The sequence below is a fragment of the Balaenoptera acutorostrata genome, chromosome 2 (genome assembly GCF_949987535.1).
Source record: "Balaenoptera acutorostrata chromosome 2, mBalAcu1.1, whole genome shotgun sequence".
Lineage (NCBI taxonomy): Eukaryota > Metazoa > Chordata > Mammalia > Artiodactyla > Balaenopteridae > Balaenoptera > Balaenoptera acutorostrata.
In genome coordinates this window covers 43612488-43632391 of record NC_080065.1, presented here as the reverse complement: position 1 = coordinate 43632391, position 19904 = coordinate 43612488, and the positions used below count along the sequence as shown (strand labels likewise).

The window sequence follows — 19904 nt, the reverse complement described above, 5'->3', positions numbered from 1 at the left end:
TTTCCCCTCCTCTGAACCCCTGGTAACCACCATTCTATGCTCTGCTTTTTCGAGTCTGACTATTTTAGGTTCCTCATATAACTGGAGTCATGTGGTATTTGTCCTGCATCAGGCTTATCTCACTTAGCAAGACGTCCCCCAGGTTCATCCATGTTGTCTGAAATGGAAAATTTTTCCTCTTTTTTTAAGGCAGAATAATATTCTACTGTATGTATATAACATATTTTTAAAATCTATTCATCTGACGATGGACATTTAGATTGCTTTCAAGTCTTGGTTACTGTGAATAATGCTGCAATGAACATGTGAATAATGCAGATATCTGTTTGAGATCTTGATTTCAATTCCTTTGGATATTTACCCAGAACTGGGTAGCTCTATTTTCAATTTTTTTGAGGAACCTCTATATTGTTTTCCATAGTGGCTGCACCAATTTACTGTCCCACTAACATGTACAAATGTTCCCTTTTCTCCACATACTTGCCACCACTTTGTTTGTTTTGATAATAGTCATGAGAGAGTCACTTTTAACCTTACTTTTTTATGTGTTTTGTTTTTTCATCAACGAGGACAGGAAGTTAAACTAGATTCAGTTGTTCAGCCAACTGAGTTGAGTGCATTATTGAGTGCATATTATGCTTAAGGTCCTGTGCCAGATGCTGGGCAATGCACAGGGTTGCAAGCGGGAACCAAAACCAGTTCTTGCTTTCTAAACATTTCCCCTAATACATGAACTTCTCCCTCTTTCTGTTTTCCATTTTGAAGTTTCCAAGTACCTAGACATTACCTTGAACTCAAGCTGTTTAAAACCATACTCATCAACTTCCTGATACAACTGATTTTCCTTTCCCGTACATTTGTCTCTGAATGACTACCCACTTCCCGGTAATCCAGTGTAGACATTTTGGAATATGTTTGACACCTCCTACACCTTCATTTGCCATTCCCAGACTTCCACTAAGACTTAATTATTCACCAACATTTATCTTGGGTACACTATTCTTTCATTGCAGTTCACCCTCCTTGTCCAGGCCTCATTGTTTAAGCAGATTGCTGTTCTTGCTTGCCTATGGATTTCCCTGATTTCAGGCACTCCTTTCTCCAATCCAATCTATACATAATTTCCTAAACTAAGTTTCATAAAACAACCTATAATGGCTTCTCAGTACCCTCTACTTAGGTACAAGCTCCTTTGTCTGGCTTTTAAGGTCTTTCCCCTCTATCATCCCAACGTCAGACCTGTTTGCTTACCAACACTCTCACTTATTCTCAGGTCTATGCCCTTGTTTATGTAGCTTCCCAGCTTGGAGTGACATCTCTTCTGTTATTGAAAGGTAAGTCATCTTTCAAGATTCAGCTTAAGAATAAAGCATCACTTCCTCCTTCTTGAATTGAAGAGATCATATGGGTGCACTAAAGTTCCAAGAGGAAATATGAATGCCTTCTTACTCTATTAAGATTATTAAGATTCTTACTCTATTAAGATTCAGATAACTCAGGGCTTCTGATAGCAGACTGCCCTAAAATCAGAGAGACAGGACTGGATGAGGGAGGAAACTTACAGGCTTTCCTCATTATCAGAGGATGAAAACCAGACTTTCATAAAATCTGCTAACAATACAGTCATCCCTAGGCATCCGTGGGGGATTGGTTCCAGGACCCCAGTGGCTACAAAACTTCGCATGTGCTCAAGTCCCTTATATAAAACGGCCTGGTACAGTCCGCCCATCGCAACTCTGGTACCATAGTTGGTTTAATTAGCGAATGCGAAACCCGTGAATAGGAAGGGCTGACTGTTATTTGACTATTCTTTAAAAAGACAGTTCATTTTAAGTAGGTGGTTTAAGACTTTAAGGTTTGCTATTCCTCTTTAAAATTTATGTAACTATTAGTAATAAGTGAAAAATTCAGTGTAATATGTGTTTTACGTAAAAGTTAAGCTTTTTAAGAAAAACATGCACTGAGTTTCAGTTTATTCTAGCTTATGCACGAAGAGAAGCTTGACCAGTTGGCCCACTCACATTATTCTCCCAGAGGTAGAACTCCCTGAATTGCAGACATAATGCCTAAAAGAATAAAATTGGTGTCTAGAGGGATGACTTTATCTGTTTAACCTTAAAAAAGGAGGTGGGTGGTAAAGTGAGAGCATAGGATTGAAGGACAGAGGATATAAAAACTCATACTCTATTATTAGATGTCTTATCTGAGATATTTATCGGGAGAGAAGAAGAGTGAAGCACCTCCACAAATTTTAGTTTATACCAGGATACAATATCTGTACTTGAAAAATGTGAGAGCTCAAATTCTTACTTTGATACTATTTAGAGGATTATTGTCAAATTAAGCAAGTCTAGAAGATAAAGTGAAATATTGAAAAGTCACATCTTTTCATCTGTGAAATATAGTAGAGAGATAGCTCACTGTTTTCCAAACAGATACAGATCCATTTTTGTTTGTATTACTGTAGTTACTAGAAAAATGGGCTTGTTTAGTTTGTTACTAAACTGAAGCAAAGTTTAACTCTTGTTCTCTTTTTCTACAAGGTCCAATTAAAAAAAAAAGACTCACTAAAAATTATGTTAAATATAAAGCAAAAGAACTCTAATAATTTTGTATAATTTTCAAAAGTTAAATATGATTTTAAAAAAACATACTAAATTGAACTTAACCAATATTAAAGGGTTTTAAAGTATATAAAAGAAATTCAGTAAGGTTCATTATAAGTAACAGACCAAACTCAGTAGGTCAGTAAAGCACCAAAAATATAAGCCCAATATTATATTATGGAAGTGATCTCATCTGCCTACCAATAGCTCCTGCTGAATTTCAGCCATGCTAAAATGAGAACAATTAAAGAACTCTTGCCAGAATAACATAATTACAAAACAATGACTATTTTGGATAAGGAGCTTCCTTGAGGTCAACCCAGGTTTCAACAGAATCACTAACCATGTCTTTTAATATTGCCAAGGAATTTTTCCTTTTTCACTTTGTCAGTTTCCATTACCAAATGATCAGACTGCATTTCCTACCATAAACAATTCATTCTAAGTCTCATTCATAAAACGAACTGTAACCAAATAATATTTTCCATTACCTTGTAAGAAAACTAAACAACAACAACAAAACCCGTTAACTTACCATTTTCCTTCTTCATTTTCATATTGTTGAACAGTATATCCAAACATGTCCTCCACTGGGCCGCTGAAAGTCAATGAGTTTTTCACATCAACATTGAATGATATGCAGAAGCCTAGAACTTTAAGAGGGAAAACAAAGTCCAGTTACATAGAGTTAACTAAGATTCCACTATGTTTTGAATTATGAAGGCATTCTTGAGGTTACCATTCAAAGCTGAGCGCTTATTAAAAAGAGCAATGACGCTCAAAGAATGGGAACGACAATAAAGGTCTGCAATGTTAACTGTATTACTGACTGGAAATCAACATAATGACTTTAAAGAACATAAGTATTAACATTCAAACAAAATCCCATAGTAATTCAGTATCTGTACCCTTCCCAGAACTAAAGATTTCAGAATGTGTGGGAAGGAGCTGGCAGAAACTCATGCTCACACATGACTAATGCAGTCACAGATAATTTTCCAGTAGTAATCCCTACAGCAAACCATGGCCACTATGAAATGTAAACAGCTTCATTTTCCTGTTTTAACTACAGAGGATACAAGCATCACCATTTAAGCCTCAAGAGAGGTAGCTTTCTCCTTGCTGCTACGAAAGGGAAGGCAAGCTGACTGTTTCCACCCAGAGCTGGCTTATGCAGGCTCGAGATTTGCTCTGCTTCCCTCTCTGAATCAAGCAGTGGGTGAAAGCTTATACTTAACACTGACGTCTCCTTCTAGTGTTGGTGGTGATGGCCTCACAGGTTGAGAGGCTAATCTGTTGAGATGAAATTAGATGATATATCTAAAGAGTTTACTCAATGTCTGGCACACACTACATATTCAATGAGGGTTAAATCTCTTCGATTTCTTTGTAGTTCAGGTAATGGAAATCTTTTATAGGTGAGACTCTGTCCTGAAAGGGTTCTGGATGGTGCCAAATTCCATCTCTGGTTCTGGTTTTTAAGGCGTACTTGTGAAGTTCCAAAGTATTCCCCTCCTAGATGTAACTAAAAATTCTTCCCAAAGAGTACGCCCTTATAAAATCACACAGCATCATAAGGTATATTCAGAGGTGATTAAATTCACTCTCCTCTGTTAAAACCATGATATACAGCTACATGTAAACAGAAAAAATTTCTTTCCTTATTCACTGTAAACTCTGCCATAAGTACAGTCTAAATTCAGACTTCAATTCATTCCATGTTCTAATTAATAAACTTCAAATTTTGGTAACAATATTAAATGCTTATTTGATGCACAAAATTGTACATAACTTAGAGAAAATTATTTTTCATAAAAAGATACTTCTGTATACCTACTTATAAAGTCTTCCTTTGATCTCCCCACCTGGAAATAATCTTTTAACTACTAAGCCCTCTTCTTTTATTTTTAAAAAAAAATCCCTCAGAGAAATAATTATTAAATACTATCTATGTTGTAGTTACCTGTGTGAGATTTTTTTCCCCCTAGATCGGAAAATTCTTAAAGGCAGGGACTCTCTTACTCATCTTGCTTATCCTTTCTCAAAATCTAGCACAGCTCCTTGTACATAGATGGGCAATAACATATTCATAGAATGAAAGATAATACATTGAAGGAGAACGTGGGCCAGTGGTAGAAGCGAACTGGAAACTATTTCATCTTAGTTAAAGAAGACTTTATGGAGATGGAAATTTTAAGTTAGATTTTTAAGGAGAGGGAGAGATACAACTTGGCAGTGAGAGGAAAATATGTCCCAAGGATTTGGGAGGGTCTCTGCAAGTAATAAGATACAGAACGGTACAAATATGGTTGCAAGATCATAGAGAGATTTGCCTGGCTGGCGTGGAAGATGCAGAAAAAGAATGGATGGGTAGCACAAGTCCATTTATGTACATTTCCTGTTCATTCTTCAAGGATGATGGAGAACAGCTGGTTACCATCTTCTGCATAATGGCCTTTCATATATTTGAAGACAGTTTTAAACACTGTTCACTCTCTACTCCAAACTAAATAGTACATGTTCCTACTCTTTCCTCACAGTTTTTTTTGAACACTTTCAACAGATTATTTTTGATATGAGAGGTACACAAAACAGTACTTCTACAGCAGGATTTCTCAACTTTGGCACTACTGACATTTTGGGTCAGGAAATTCTTTGTTACGAGGGGCTACCCTTTGCATTGTAGGGTGTTTGACAACATCTGTGGCCCTAGCCATGTGATGTTAGCAGCCCCCCTGAGTTGTGAAGATCAAAAATGTCTCCAGACACTGCCAATTTACCCTAGGGCTAAAATCACCCAGAGTTGAAAACCACTGTATTATAGATAAAGAGCAGGAAACCACCACCAATGATTTTGTTGAAGAAGGTGCCTGAAAACCAACTGTGGCCTGCAGACCAGCAGCAACTGCATCACCTGGGAGCTTGTGAGGGATCCAGAATCTCAGGCCTTCCCCAGATTTCCTGAATCAGTATCTACGTTGCAACAAGTTCCCCAGAAAACCAGACTCTTGTTAAGGTCTGAGAAATACAGGTCTGTAATATGGTACTCCTCTCTCATAATGTTGATGCAGGTAACAGAATTTACCTAAATTAAAACTACTCACCATACTTTAGACATAAGGGGAAAAGGGTTTTCTTTAATCAGGGTCAACTTCACCCCTCCTGAAGGGTTTTCTCAGAACTTCATCATCTTTAATATATGCTTTCCCAAAGGGCATTCATGGTGCTCCTCAACATAAGACCAAGAGCTTTTGGTTTCCTTTTTGGGGCCTGTTTGTTTATTCTACATGTTGTGTGGAATGTCCGGGGGTCTGTGCTGCACTTTTTTTCATTTCCTGTCCTCAGAATTCCACAGGCAATTTGCCCAAAGTGATTGTAAATCAGCCTCTTTCATGTTTTCTAAGGCACCAAGGAGCCTGAAGCACAGGAGATGACATTAAAAAAAAATGGTTTACATCTTGTTCTTTTGATTTAAAGGAGTACATAAACAGTAAAAGCAGCTTCTCATAACTTTTAGTTCAATGTTCATGTTGCTATATTAAGTTGTCTTGGAACTTTATGTACTGGAAGTAAATCAAAATCATACTTATTCTTTTTTTTGTCATACTTATTCTTAATCAAAGTTAAAAAAAAGAGCAAACAGACCGAGGTGGCTTTAGGGGGCAACATAGGGTGAAAATGATGGGAAACATAGACAATAATCAGATGTCAAAATTAAATCCTGATTTCACATGTACCAGCAAAAGAGAGAGTTTTTCCTTTAATAATATTAACAGCTATATAGTATACTTACTATGTGTTACACCTCACATGCTCCATCTCATTTAATTTGCTAACAAGCCTACAATCAAATACCATTATTATTACCATTGGACAGAATAGGAGAAGGAGGCTTAAGATGATAGAGAAATTTGCCTACATTTCTTCAGGACTCCCAAATCATTTACATTAATCCAATTTGTATATCTTAGCACTAAAACTGGGAAGAGTTAGTAGAAGGTGACATGGGGATGAGTTTAGAAGAGAGGCTACTATGAGTCCATGTAATTCCATCTTCTGAGAAGTAATTTGGGGAGGAGGCTCTTCCACAGTGGCCATGGCTCGGAGGATGCTGGGAGTGAGGGGAAGGTTGTCATAAGGAGATAAGTCATGGCTACCCAGCTAGATAAAGCTGTACTGGGACTTCAGCTAAAACACATGTGTTTAGGTAGAAAAGAAGTGGAAAGCCTTGCTCCCCTTCAAATATGGTTATATGAGTTATATATCTAAGGGCTAAAAGCTGAAGAGGATGATGAGGTCGTTGGTATTGAAGGACAGCTCTTGTGAAAGAGATCATTTTGTGGAATTTCTTTACTCTAGGATGGAATATGATGTGTAAGACAACTAAATGAGAGAAAGAGAGAGGGAGGCGGAGAAGTAACCTACTGTTGTGCAATGTTTCCTGCTTACAAATATTTTCATATAAACAAAGGTATTGAGCTAGTCAGTAAACTGCAGAGGCTAGGAGGATAGCAGTCCTTACTCTCTTTTTGTGTGTTGGAAACTGGAGCTCAGAGGGGTTAAGTGATTTGTCCAAGGTCAGGCTGTGCTAGTGGCAGAGATAAGATATCAACATTGGTCTTCTGAGGTCAAATCATAGACTCGCTATGACCAGAGTGCTATTAAGTTAGTAAGATTAATAAAAATAAAAAAATAACAACCCAGCTCAACAAAACCCTCAAATGGCCCATGAGAGCTCTGAATCATCTTGTAGCTTTGAAGCATTTGAGTGTAAGATTGGCAGGAAAAGCTGAATGAAGAGGGAAAAGTCTGGGCATCTCTAGTGGGTATTGACTTTCATGTGGAAGGAAGGTCCCCCTCCTTCACACATCCTCTGAGTTCCAAAAAAAGTCATTGAAGCCTGTTTGATTGTTTGCTTCTTAATGAAAAAAGTCTGTCTTTCATAGGGTAGTCCAGAAATTTTGACCTGGTAATATCCAGACTGGAGTATTTAATAGCCAATGGAATTCTGAATATTTTAAACTCCAAGCCCAAGGCAAGAGGGTATCAAATAATTGGTGACTAGGAATGTATGTTAAAATGCTATTGCTTTCTTTCAACAACTTCCTACACATGTTTATCCAATCTAGAAATAATAGAAATAATGCAATTAACATTATTTTATTATTTTTAATATAAAGAATGAAACGATGATACACTAATGAGATTGGAAATCATAGTAATTGTGTTATTATAGTTAATTAATGGTTTTTAGAACAAATTCCTTGACAGTATAGAAAGATGGTGATCTTTAGAGATATATGAGCCTGGGCTTAAACCTAACACTTTCACATATTATTTATTCAATTATTCATATTTATTAAACTACTCCACAAATTTTAATCAAGTCTTTATTTTGGGTTGGATATATGTTAGGCCCTGGAGATACAGACATAAAAAGATGGTGCTCCTGTTTTCACAGATCTTATAGCCTAGCTGAGAAAAAAAATGGCAAGTGAACCCCAGTTTATCGTATTTAAAAGAAGCTTATAAATATCTTCCAGGTATTGGCTGCTGTGAGATATACAAATTATTCATGTAGCAATAAAGAATGCTCAATAAGTGAGTTAACTGCTTTCATAGGTAGACTCCAAAGAGTCAGTTTACCATCTGGCATTTGAGTTTTCTTTTAGAAGTGGATTTCCCTCCATTCTGATGACCAGATTGTATATTGAAAAGTGATACAGATATGTTCTATTATTGGGGGCAGGACAGTGGGTTCATTGACTCATTTCAGTAGCAAATTTCCTGTTTCTAAACCTAGCTGCAATGACATTTGTAAAGAAAATCTAAGATGAGGGTGTCAGGCCTTCCAAGTGGAAGGGCTAGCTGAGGAGGAGGGCAGGTAATCCTGTCCTCTCAGTTAGATCCCTTGGATTCTCATCTCAGTCCCCCAAGTGGTGATGCATATTGCTGATGTCACCCAGGCTCTGAGCCAACAGCAAGTTGAGGCTTCTCTCACTCCAATGACAACCTACTCCCCTCCAACTGACTTCAAACATTTTAAGTCTATTCTAAGAACAGGATGAACCTGCAGTGACTCTTCTCATACATTTAGGCCACGCTGAGTCACCGTCTTCAGCCACCTGAGAATGAGGGAGCACACCTAGGAATGCAAGCTTTGTGTTGCAGGGCGCAAGACTCCTCTGTACTCCCCAAACCTGAGCACTGGTACATCCTTATCTCTTGTTGTACCAAAGCCTTCAGATGAAGAGAGTTCATCCACCCCTGCTCGAATGGATATAAACTCCCCAAATCATATACACTCACTATAACTAATTCTGTGATACATTAGGTATTTTACATTACTCCAAATTTAATTTTTTTCCTCCTTAAATTCAAATAAAATATATTCAACTTTGAGGCACTCCAGGAGTTGGAAGAAAAACATTTTAATGATAAAAGTTGGTGAAAGATGGAAGGCCCTTCCTCACCTTGAAATATATAACAAAACACCTTTAAAGTATTCGTGCTGTGGATCTGAAATCTTAATTAGTTTAAGTGAGTTGGAACTCAATTTTGTGTACATGTTGCCTTAAAAGATAAAATTTGATCAAGAGTATAAGTGAATCTGTCCACAAAAGTGATAGCACTATATAATTCTAGTTGAAATCTGAGATGATTACTTTTATAGCATTGCAATCTTGAGAAGGAGGAGCCAAAGAACTCCAGTGGTGAAGACACAGGAAGTAAAAATAGAATGAAAATAAGACAATATTAAAGCCTTGAGCACAGAGTATAGAATCAACACAAATGTTTGGAAATGATGTCATAATCTCAAATACAGAAATCCTATATTTTCTGGAAAAAACACCATAGCTAACTCACTGTCTCCTTCAAACAAGCGGAGCTTCCCTATACCGTTATGTAAGAAGAAATTCTGGCTCAATCAATCTCACCATTCAAAGTCCTTTCAACAGAAATGATGTAATATGTCAGCAAGATATCAACCTCCATCAGCAAGCCCAGAAAAGCCAATCCAAATAAATACCTCGATGATCAAGCATTTTCCAAGTTTCATCCTGGGAAGCTGCTTTTTAACTTCGGCTTGCTGTAGTGAGGGAATTGTTTTGACTTTCAGTACTAATGTCCTGTGGGCCTCCAGTTACTACAAATGGTATTTGAACTTCAAAGTGAGTGTGTGTATATGTGCATATCTGTATATGACTGGTAGGAAAGAGGCAAGGAGGTCTAATTCTTGGCACACAGTAGGTGTGTAATATAAGTTTGTTAAATGGAACAGGATGGAATAAACAGAGAAATGAAGTTTTTAGTATAAAGGTCATTCTGGCTGTAAGAACTTGTCTCCTTCCATAGTGCTGCTCAGAATATTAAACTCCAATGGAGTGTTTCCCAAGCATCCTTTGTTAAAAATCCTTATCAATTTTTGTAGTATCTACAGACATCTGTTTTTTTCCCATATCTTCCCACCACAAATAATTGCCTGCTTTGCCGGCTCCTCTCAGACTGTGCCTTCTCCTGAAATTCTTAAACAGTCTCAGAACCCAATGCCTCCACCCTATAACCATCATCTTCTGGCTCTGTGTTTTACAGGATAAAAAAGATGCAGAACTTTAGGGGTCCCTGGATCCCACTGTGGGAAACACAGCTTGTATGTTTGTGCAAGCAACATGAGCACAGAACTCTGTTCTCCAGCTGCCCTGGTGTCCTGAGAGTTGAACTCATTACTTTCTGTGACTGCACAGCATGGAGAGCTGCACACGGAAAGGCGTATTGCAATTCAAAACAGAGTAGGGTTGCACCCTATTTAAATGTTTACCCAGATATATGACATATGAAGTCTTTAGATGTGCAAGAATCTGAGCGAATGTTGTGTTTTTGTTAATGAAAACTTTTCAATGAACTTTATTAATAAATAATTTCTTCTCAGTGAGACAGTAAGACATTGCCAGTTTTAAGGTTATTTTTGTTAGTAGGCACAACAAGTACTTTTCAGGGCCAGAAGTGCAAAGAGGTAGTATATAATATAAAATAAATTATTTTCAATTTACCTAGTAGCTTTAACTGTCAATATCCAATTCCAGGCACTAAGAGATTCCATATTGATTCTCCTATATCATTTAATGGGACAATTTTTCTGGATGGCTTCAGTGTTGGCTATTGAAGGCCATATACACGTCCAAGTCTGTGAAGCATGGTTACTATCATATACTTCCATTGCTTCTCTGGGGACAATGAGTTTATGCCACTTCTTTTTTTTACTTATTTGATTGTTTATATGTTTAATAGCTCCAATGAAAATTAGGTAATTGAAAATCATTCATATAACTGCATATACTACTTCTTTGATTTCCTGACCCATGAAACTATCTGTTGTACATACTAGCAAAAAAAAACCTTAAGACTAGCAACGTGTTACTGGCTCATAAATTTCACTGAGAAGAAATTATATGTGAGTTAATAAAATTCACTGAAAAGAATCTGTTAATAAAAGTACAACTTTTTATTCAGGTTCCTTCTTCTAAGGCATCGATGGACAGAATGCATATGGTAGCTGGCTAAGACTGGACTCTGAGATTGAGCCAACGACATGTCAAAAATGTGAAAAAAGGATTGTCCAGTTATTTAATGAACAAGTAATACAAAAAGAGTGAAAAACCATTCTCTTTTTCTTAATTTTACAATTGGAGTTTGGAACTAAAATTTTTAAATTGAAAACACACTTGTGTGTAACAAAAAATAAATTAGAAATAAATGTAAAAGAATAATCATAAAATCTTCAAATATATGTCTTACTTGAAACATTTATTTAGACTGTTGAAATTTAAAGAGTGAAAGTTTAGTGCTTTTTAAAAAATATGATTGTTTATACTGCATTATGGTATCACCTATAAAACCTAACAGACATTCTTTGCTTAGTGAAATTCCAACATGTGAAAAAAATCAATTAAATTAGGTTGTGATTATTTAGATTGGAAAGTAATTATTGGCATGGTGAGTCAGCTAGAATGTTCTTTCAAAGAGGGAGCATGCCTAGACTTTTAAAAATGTGATTTTTATGCAAGGCTTAAGAACACAACACATAAAATGAAGTCTACCTATATTTTATTTTGCTGTGTGTCACAAAGGGTTACTAGACTTAGCTTGCCTTAATGTCTCATTTTTTTTTTGTCTCATTTTTTAAAAACTTTGTTATATTGCTCAGAAGCAGGAGGCAAAGTATATATATATATGTGTGTGTATATATATATATATATACACACACATATATATATAAGAATATTTGCAATGTTCTTTTTTTGGAATACAATTATCTAAATACTTTCTGGTTTGACACACAAGTGGTCAATTATTAATATTAATAAATTAAGGGCTTCATGAAGGTAACCAACAAAATGAAATACTGTGCAAACTCCAACAGTATACTGCAACTAAACCCAAAATCTGTAAGAAAATAATTGCTCATCCTAGAGTTACCTAGTAGCTTTAACTGGCAATTTCAAATTCCAGATACTAAGAGATGCCATTATTGATTCTCCTATTCCATTTAATAGGCTAATTTTTCCGGACAGCTCAGCTCTGCCCCTAGTAATATACCACCACTTAAACTAAAATTATTCTGTATAATTTTTTCCCTTCTTAGCTACTTATTATAGCAATTTTCCATTATATCATTCACTACCAAACATCCTTTTCATTCAGAAGCTTTTTGGTACCTCTGTTCAATTTAAAAGTTGTCTAGTTTATCAAGAGGAAATAATGTAAACTAAACAAATATAACTTGTTATTCACCCAGAAAAATTTGGAAAATAAATCCGAAAATATTTTAAAGGACACTGGGGCTTGTTTATAAGAGATGAAGAAAAATCTCAGTAGCCTGGAATGTTGAAGTATTGTAGAAGGTAAGGGTCAGCAGAATGCTTGTTTTCTTTTCAGGGGAAAGAGATAACTTTTTGATGCTTTCTTTTCTGTTTTGGGATAGCTCTAAACTTTGTTTTCTTAGCTATATTGTTGCTAAGACCACGATGATCTTTCAGCACTTAGAACATTAGTTGAGCAGTAACATCCTTGGATCCAAACTCTATTCCTATCTAGTAGCATCATCTTTTACATTCTTTCCATGAGACTACTAGGGTATCTTGAAATGGAAGTAAATACCGATGTTATAGTCAATATTCCTAAGAACTGGCAGCCAATATTTTCCTTAAATGGAAGCAGACCAAAATTCTTGTGACTAAGTACTTGTTATACATAAGAATCTTAAAATTCACATAGAGGTTACTTCTGGACTGAAGGAAAGGTAAGGAAGAGAATAGGATCCAAAAGGAGATAAAAATGTGGCTTTAACTTCATGTTTTAGAGGAAAATGCTTACTTCCCATTCCTGATGTTTCCTTCTATGTGGAGGGAGCTTCACAAGCTGTAACATTTTTTGTCTATTTCTGTACCTGCCCCACATTTCACACGTAACTGACTGGTGAGTTTGGAAGGAGAAACTGTCTGGGTTTCTCTTAGAAGTGAGCCTGCCTACAGAAGAACAAAAAACAAAACAAAACATAACAAAAAACCAAAAAGTACTCTGTTCTACTCCTCCAGGGTCAGGCTCTGAGCTGGTGCTGATAAGTCAGCTTCATCTAGGGGTCAATAGAGGGGATTTCATTTATCAGCTGTGTTCCATTCTGATTCTTTCTCATTTCCCAATTGGTTCCGACCTCAAGTGATAAAGAGATTTGCTCATTATTGAGCTTTCTCAAAAAACCCAATGGTGTTTTATTTCTTATGAAAAATAAACAATACTGGGAAAAATGTTTAGATTTCACAATGCTGGGTATTGGGTACATTTGTATTTGTTATGTTAATTTTCTTGTTTGCTTGCACTATTTCATAATTTTAAAAAGCTTATGAATTTCCTCTGTATAATTATCATTGTATGTTTGAAGATGTTTTGACAGATACAACTGCTCTAATTCTTCAAAGCCATTCTTGTTTCTTGGAGCTGCAAGGAGGCACAAAACAAAAGAACTTGAATAGATGGGTTTAATTATCTTTACTCATTTCCTGCTTTCTACATTCTCATGACTTACATTCAGAGTAGGGGTGAGGGTCAGCAGAAGAAGATATAGGAGTCATGCTTAGGATAAGGGGGAAATAAGATAACTTCAGAGGCAGGCAAGGTGAACAACAGTGTGGTGGAGATATGGCCAAAGGTTTGCTATGGGAGCTGCCATCTCATACTTGCACTCTGGTGAACATCACTGAAGGTCAACTTGCAAGGGCAAAAAAGCCAAAGATCTGGGAAATGGAATTAACACTATGATTAACCAACATTCACTGCTTAAACAAATATATTAGCCTGAAAAGGTATTGACTGCTAGAATTTTCACTAGTTTCTTTCCATAGTTTTCTCAGTAGTTGTTCACAGTCTAGTTTCTTATTTCCTATCCTAGGGCTGTGCTATGTATATGGATGGATTATTGCCTCTTCAGAGAACTGCAGATAATTCTCACCACGGAACTGAGAGTTACATTAAGAAAGAGACACATCTACTGCTCCAGAACTCATGATTCCTTACTCTCTCTGGGAGAAGGTTAACTAAGAAATATGGAAGTAAGTCAAATAACACTTACTGACTTTCCACTGGCCATCTATATTTCACAAACACTAGGCAATCAGGGAAGATGTAAAAGAAACAGGTTATCACTCAATTTAGAACTGTCTGGCATGCTAGAGGCGGATTGAATATCTACTTATGAAAATATAAACATATAAAGATGGAAGGGAAAAGTGCCAAGGAGTTTTCCAATTATCAGCAAATTTAAACAGGATGTAACAAGATTAATGGCAGATGAATGTGAATGCGTATTTGATAGTTTTCCTCAAGTATTGCAACTTTAAAAAGCTTGCTGACCTCATCATTTCTCACCACTCCATGTATTCTTGCCACTTTCTGATCTTAAGTTATTATTTGGATCTTTAAAGAGGCAGAAGTTCAACTGAATCAATAATGACAACAAAGACTGTGTCCTGTGACATCAATGGAATCTAATACCACATTTCCTTGGAAGGGTTTCTTGTAATAAAACATACATGTACACATGCCTGTCTAAAAATTCATCAACTTATCTCCCTTTCTGTTGCCAGAAGTGTATTGTTAAAAACACATATCTGGTTATAATACTGTCTAATTCTTGGTTGGCTCTCCAGAGCCCAATAAATGCTGTCCCACTTCCTACATAGCATTTTAGATCCATTAAAATGAGGCTTCATTCCACCTTTCCAATCTCATTACCACTTCTATCTAAGAACTTCAAGTTATGGCTACCCTTTAATATTTGCAGTTCCCTGAAACGTCTTGTATTCTCGTCTGAATCACTTCTTAGCCTGATGAACTTCCATCCATCTTTCAAAGTCTACCTCAAGGTCACCGCCCCCGCCGATACTCATTCTTTCTCTATGTTCCCATAGAACATTTACACATTTATCCCAAAGGACATATTACTTTATATTTCAGGTAACTAGTTTACATGCTCTATTTCCCTGTTGAACCATAAACTACTTGAAGTTAGGAACTCATATTCTCATCCTCAATGCCTAGCACGATTTCTAGACATGACAAAGATGGCTTGTTGAATCCTAATAGCCATTTCTTCCTTTTCCTTAGTAATAAAATCTTTACTTTACTCAGGGTAGCAGTCCACATGGCTAAAAGACAACTTGTAGCTGTGTGTAGTTCTGTGACTAAATACTGACCAATGAACAGTGAGCGGAAGTGTTGCAGGAGACATCCAGGGGGCTCCTTAAGTAGAACTGACTCATCTACAAGATTTGCCCTTTTTTACCCTTCCGCTTTCTCCTTCTTTTGTCCTTCTCCTATCTCCTTTCCTCAATTATAAATTCCTACATAACAGGTAGAGCTCTGTTATGGACTGAATTGTGCACCTCCCAATTCATCTGTTGAAGCCCTAACCCCAGTGTGACTCTATTTGGAGATAGGGACTTTAAGGAGGTGATTAAGGTTAAATGAGGTCATAAGGGTGAGGCCCTGATCCAATAGGACTGATGTCCTGATAAGAAGAGGAAGAGACACCAGACGTTCTCTCTCCACACACGCACTGAGGAAAGGCCATGTGAGGACACAGCAAGAAGGCAGCTATCTACAAGCCAGGAAGAGAGGTGTCACCAGAAACCAACCCTGAGGGCACCCTGATCTTGGAATTCTAGTCTCCAGAGCTATGAGAAAATAAATTTCTGTTGTTTAAGCCACCCAATCTGTGGTATTCTGTCATGGCAACCTGAGCAGACTAATACAAGCTCCAAGTGTCATGTGAGACTATGATGTGAACTTGAATGGAAATGATGTGATAGAAGAACTAGCTTATGTGATAGAAGAACTAGATTATAATGATAGTAGAGCCACCCACACTAGCACTGAACTACCCTCATATGGACATTTTTATGTTATATGTTATTCTGCATTGTTCTGTATTACTTAAATTACTTAAAGTCACAGTTCTGCTAGTTACAGGGAAACCTAATAACGAATTCATTGGTACCTAATAAGTGTTCCATAAAACTTGGCTGAATGAATATATAATATAAATAATATCCTTTACAAAATGTTTCTTGTTGAGTCTAATTATCATCTCATGTAAATGTGCAATTTTATGCTACCTTGCCTAGCCATTGCTGTTTTTTCCTTTTTTTCTTTTTTTGGTCTTCATTGGTACAATTCAGCTAAACTAAGTCAATGGCCAAATAACAGATTAAAGTTATATTTTAATTTATATATACATTTATCATAACTTCAACTTACTTTAAAAATATTCCTCTTAAGATAAATTTTTGCAACAGAATAACCTTATTCTAAACCATAACTTCATGATCACATAAAAAAGAAACTTCAATACCTACAACAATAGCCCAGAAAAAGAAGTATTAGTGTGTATTGAGTAAGCTTTCAGAAAACTCTTAACTCTGGCCAAGATCAGAGTAGTAAAGTCAGATGAAATAATTTAAGAGAAAGGTAAAATGTCTGGGATATGCACATTTATTAGGAAACATTTTTCCAGAAAATATATTGCCATATTATGGAGCCCATAATTATTCTATAATGTTATAAAGAGTTTTTTTAAAAGACTTATAGAGTTATAGAAAGAGTGCATCTTATAAAAATGTATGGATAATCAAGTGGTATTAGACTGGATGCACCCTTTTATGAGGTAGCAGTCAGGTTCCTGAGGGTGCTATGTAGTAGTTTATCCTAGTGAAAGGTCATTTGACTGTCTTTTCAAAGTCTTCCTTTTCTGTCTAGTGATACTGCACAAACACTCTAATTTTAAAACTTTTGACAACTTACCAAAACTAAATAAAAATTTTTAAGAAAAAACAACCAAACAAAACTAAACTCTTTTAAGCAATGGCACCAGAAAAAAAAATGTGTGTGTATATATTTATATACACACACACACAGATATTTCTGTTAGAATAAAAAGAGTTTTCTCAATACCTAAAATATTTATCAGGATTTAATCTGCTTCCAGATTTCTAGTGATAATTTTTATTCTCTATTTTAACATAGTGTAGGTAATATGTGGTTATATATTGTAATTCCTGCAAAAGAAATCCATTTGACTGATCCTAGGTCAAACTATTGAATTTAGTAGAACCTGCAGGGAATTAATTATACCTTCTTAATATTTGACTGCTATAGTGATAAACCATAGAACTTTGTAATTGGAAGGTATGAGATGCTTAGCTATTGTCTAATTTGGTCTTTCCATTTCATCAGAGGCCAGCAACGACCTACTTTTGGCATCTATCTTACTCCAACCAGGGGTTCCAGAAGGTGCTGCCATGTTTATAAGTGATCCCACCTCCCAGGCCACAACTGACTGGTTCAAGAATGAGCATCAGATCTAAAAAGAGCCATCTAGTGTCCCACCCTCCTGGCCACTGTTGATCAATTCCAAGGGGGCCAATCACAGTACTCAGCTCTCTGATCTCAGGTTGGCACCCTATGTGGACTCCAGTTCTGTTGGAGAAGATCATGGGACAGGGGGCTCAGGAACAGCCATGATCTTGATTTCTGCCAGGAAGCAGGTTCATAGTGTGAGGGAGTGAAGTCGAGATGAGGGAGGGAGAGAGTTCTAAAATATGGAAGGGAGCTGAGAGATCGTCTAGTTCAATAAGTGGTTCCCCTGTCAGCTTTATTGTTGCTCTGTGACTTGGGGAGGGATGGGGAAGAAGAAGGAGGCTGGGTAGCTAAGAAAGGCTATAATGACTTGATTCAATCAATATTTCCTTTACTTCCCTAGACCCCTCCTAAAGCTATTAAAAATTTTAAAAAAGACTAAGAGTAAGAGAGAAAAGTTATTGAGCCTGCTCTATATGTAGATCACAAGTATGTAAATAAATCTATATATGTGACTACATTATGAATATGTGATATTCATTCAGCAAACATTAATAAAGGTCCACCATGTTCAAGGTAATGGGGAAGAGCTATGAGTGATTAAAGGGAAAATAAACATTAACCCTGCCTCCAAAGACCTTTAGTCACCTGTGAGACATAAGGCATAATCAAATAACTCATCTATGAAGTTAAAAAAAAGAAGAGAAAAACTCAAGGGCCATAAGTGATTACTGTAATTGTGACTATTGTAATTTTAATGCCAATTTTATAAATCCTAACAATCTTAGTTATTTTTCTTTCATAACTAATCATTAAAAAGGTCTGTGCTATCTAAAAGAGAGTTGGTAATAGATATATACTGGGATTTAATTGGGGTGATCGTCTACATATTATGAAAAAGTATAACACCTCATTTAGACAGGTGATTAAATATAAAAATTTACTGAGAGGACTCTACATTTCAAGTTGGAAATTGCTTTCAGGATGTTATGTCTGTGTTAGAAGCATTGCCAGAAGGTGAAAATAAAGCAGGATGAAAACATGACATAGAGCTCACGCTGACTTTCATTGCTAGGTCAGATTTAAAGTTGAAATCTTCCATTATGCAACATAAGAACAATTTATTTAAATACAAGCGAAAGGGCAGGATGGTGGTGATGTCACCACCGAATAATTGCAGCTTTGTGTCAGGCTGGTCTTATTAGGATGGCAGAGATGAATGATCCACAAACTGACACCCCTGCCTGGCATCTAGAGTGAAAAACTACAGGGGTGAGTGATTCTGTTGTATGTCGGTTATTTCACAGCCAAACCCTGAAGCATATTTTTCCTTCATCTCTTGAGTGCAACTACTGTTCCATATTATGATGAAAGATCAGTAATTTGTGTTGACACTTTCTATAAAATACTTGCCTTTTAATACTCTAAAAGTATAAGAAGAGCTTTGTGAAAAAGAAATCCAATTTTTAATATTTAAGTTTTAACCTTTTACCAGCAAGTAGTGATTTTCTGGATGAACTCCAATCAACTTAAAAATGACTGTTAGGTTAGTTAAAAAAATACCAGTCAAATAAAGTAAAGACAAGTTTTGTTTTTGTTTTTGTTTTGTTTTATGACATATTCTTTGGTGAAATAAATAGGACTTATTCAAAATCTTCAGGCAATTCTACATATGAAAGTTTCCAAAATTTCTCTTTGAAGACATATTTTATAGACAATTGTCTATTGTTTATAGACAATTTGCAAATGTGGTGAATCAAAGCCTTGTCATTTATTTCTTAACAGATAACACTACCCAAGAAAAAAAAAAGACTGCAAATATGCACTGGGGTCCAGAAAATGGTCTTCTAAGCTTTCAGTCTTCTGAATAAGGCCATTGTCTGAATTCTTAAATTTGTATGTATGTTCTCATACTAAAACAGCCTTTCACAGAACTACTATACTCTATCAGCTTTTTATATTTAGGAACTCAAATAACTTTTAATATATTGGATCAAATTTCATTCTTGAGAAGAAAGGATTACTTCATTTACGTATTTATTTAACTGGGCATGAAATGAGACCCTGACAAAGCTGGTCATGTCCACCTACATGTCATACTAAAATACAGTGGTGCTGGGGTTAAGTGGCAGGTATAATATTCCTTTTATAACCTGAATCTTATCCAATTGTAAACCAGACCAAAGTTGAGGATCACAATGGTCAAAAGGCCCAAATCTCAACATTATTGTCCATTATAAAGGACAAAAGAAAAAAAAAGAGTTCATTATGGGTAACAGGGTGAACACAAAAATATTCTTTCTGGACATTTTAATAGAGTACTGCATTTGACAATATAAAAACCCCCAAAATCTTTAGTATCTTAAAAGATATTCTCTCTATATGTGC

At 36.1% G+C, this 19904-nt stretch overlaps 1 protein-coding gene across 1 annotated transcript in view; it reads right to left on the bottom strand.

Annotated features, from left to right (window-relative positions):
- ITGA1 (integrin subunit alpha 1) overlaps positions 1-19904 on the bottom strand; it is a 166781-nt gene that overhangs the window by 105350 nt on the left and 41527 nt on the right. Inside the window, exon 2 of the mRNA XM_007195573.3 lies at positions 3142-3259. Within this exon, the coding sequence (XP_007195635.2) occupies positions 3142-3259 (118 nt within the window). The remainder of the gene's footprint in view (positions 1-3141; positions 3260-19904) is intronic.